Below are 1870 nucleotides of genomic sequence, written 5' to 3' on the forward strand. Positions count from 1 at the left end.
TTTTTTTTTAAGTTAACATTCTTTTATTTATTAGTTTTTATTGTTTTAAAAAGAAAAATATATATTTAATTAATTAATTTGTTTCTGCTGTTTATGGCCTTATAAAAATTGTATTCAACAATTTTATTGAGCGTGAGGCCGTTCTTAATGAAAAATTTTGGTGTGGAAAACAACAGAGGAGATTTTTATTATCACCCGGACGAACAGACTAAAATCCGGACTGACCGGTCAAAAACCGGACACCTGGCAACCCTGATAACAGGCACGAAATGAATTTCGTAGTCTTAAATCAAAAACATATCCATTGACTTCAGTTTAAAATATGTATTCAATGATTGTGACGGTAATGAACCCAAATCACAGTGACTTCGTTCTTTAAAATCTAAAGCTATGAGTACCACGTAAAAGGGAGCACTTGGAAAGATCCAAAAAAACCGTGCGTTGGTGCATCGCTTACAAAAACTAATGGATAAAGTGAACAAATAGCCTAATTTTGCAGCACCAGCACCATCAAAATTTTCAAATACCCACTACCATCCTCACCCCACACATTGTGCAAACATATGTATGTATGTGTACATATATCTCTATATTTATCTTTTCATCCTTGCAGTTGTACTGAGAAGAGCACCAAACTTTCGATATGCCGGTCGTAGCATCAGCGAATGTGTTGTTGACGAAGATGATGATGATGATGAGACGCATAGAACCGCATTGTCAACAGATTTAGTTGCCGTTGCGCATACTGATGCCCACCATGTCATTGCCGGCGACATCTATGCTGGCAATGTTGTTGGTGTGCTTGTCGATGCCGATGTAGATGACGATGATTTTACAACACTTTCGGAAATAAATGAACCACAACAGCTTAGGGCGTCAACAGCAGTTGCAATGGTGCCGCCATCCTACGCGCTCACAACAGCAACAATTGACGTTGATAATCTGATTGATGCAATCGACGCGACAACGACAATGACGGCGAGGACAACGACGGAAACTATCGCCTGCTCTGCCGCCACCGCTACAAGTACTAACAGCGACGGCAAGCACACTAATATTAGCGCTGTGCACACAAAAATGCAAGGCATGCAACCACACAAGCAGCAGAAACAACAACAACAACAACAACCTCAAACCGAGCAGCAATTGCTCGAAAGGCAGGTACGACCGCAAAATTTGCTTACTGCACCCTCGCAAATTGAAGCTCGAAGCGCTGAAGGTGGTGGGAGCGGCAGCAGTGGTGATGACAAATCACAACATTTGAGTGACATCGACAATGAATCCTTCAATAGCATTGATTTTGAGGCGGAAATCACCATAGCAGGTATGGCAGGCACCGGCAGCGCGGGAAGCGGGAATGGATCGCCAACAGTAGGCAATGCTGCAGAACGCATAGGCGCTGAAGCTGCTGCTGCTGTGGTTGACAGCGCCGCAAGTACCAAATTGAGCAGCAGCGGTGACACAATTGGCTCGTTCTTTAACAATTTGATTTCGAATGCAGGTGAGCTATTTTTCGAGACGAAGCAAAGGGCAACCGCAAAATGCTGCCGCGAGCGTAAGTGGAAATAGCAACAAACAGGCAGGCTTCTTGTTGACAGTGTTTTTGTATGCAAAGAGGATGCAATTTTCGTTGTTGCTTTTGATTTGGTGATACGTATGTATTTGTTTTTACAAATCATTTCATTCATCATTTTTCATTTGTTTGCTATATTATGAACTTCAGCAGAAACCTTGGACGGATCTCCTTCTATTGCTGCTGAAAACACCATGTCTTTATGGCGTTTTATTTTTTTATTTACTGACTCTCAAATTACAATGCGGGACAGCCATTTNGTTGACAGTATTTTTGTATGCAAAACGGATGCAATTT

The 1870-nt window shown here is 41.7% G+C and overlaps 1 protein-coding gene across 1 annotated transcript in view; it reads left to right on the top strand.

Moving 5' to 3' along the window:
- LOC108372618 (homeobox protein cut-like) overlaps nt 1-1608 on the top strand; it is a 29647-nt gene extending 28039 nt beyond the window's left edge. The window contains exon 6 of the mRNA XM_017628348.1: nt 614-1608. Within this exon, the coding sequence (XP_017483837.1) occupies nt 614-1569 (956 nt within the window). The 3' untranslated portion in view covers nt 1570-1608. The remainder of the gene's footprint in view (nt 1-613) is intronic.
- The last annotated feature ends 262 nt before the right edge of the window (nt 1609-1870 follow it).

The sequence above is a fragment of the Rhagoletis zephyria genome, unplaced genomic scaffold (assembly GCF_001687245.7).
Source record: "Rhagoletis zephyria isolate East Lansing unplaced genomic scaffold, Rhagoletis_zephyria_1.1 Rzeph_scaffold_05923, whole genome shotgun sequence".
Lineage (NCBI taxonomy): Eukaryota > Metazoa > Arthropoda > Insecta > Diptera > Tephritidae > Rhagoletis > Rhagoletis zephyria.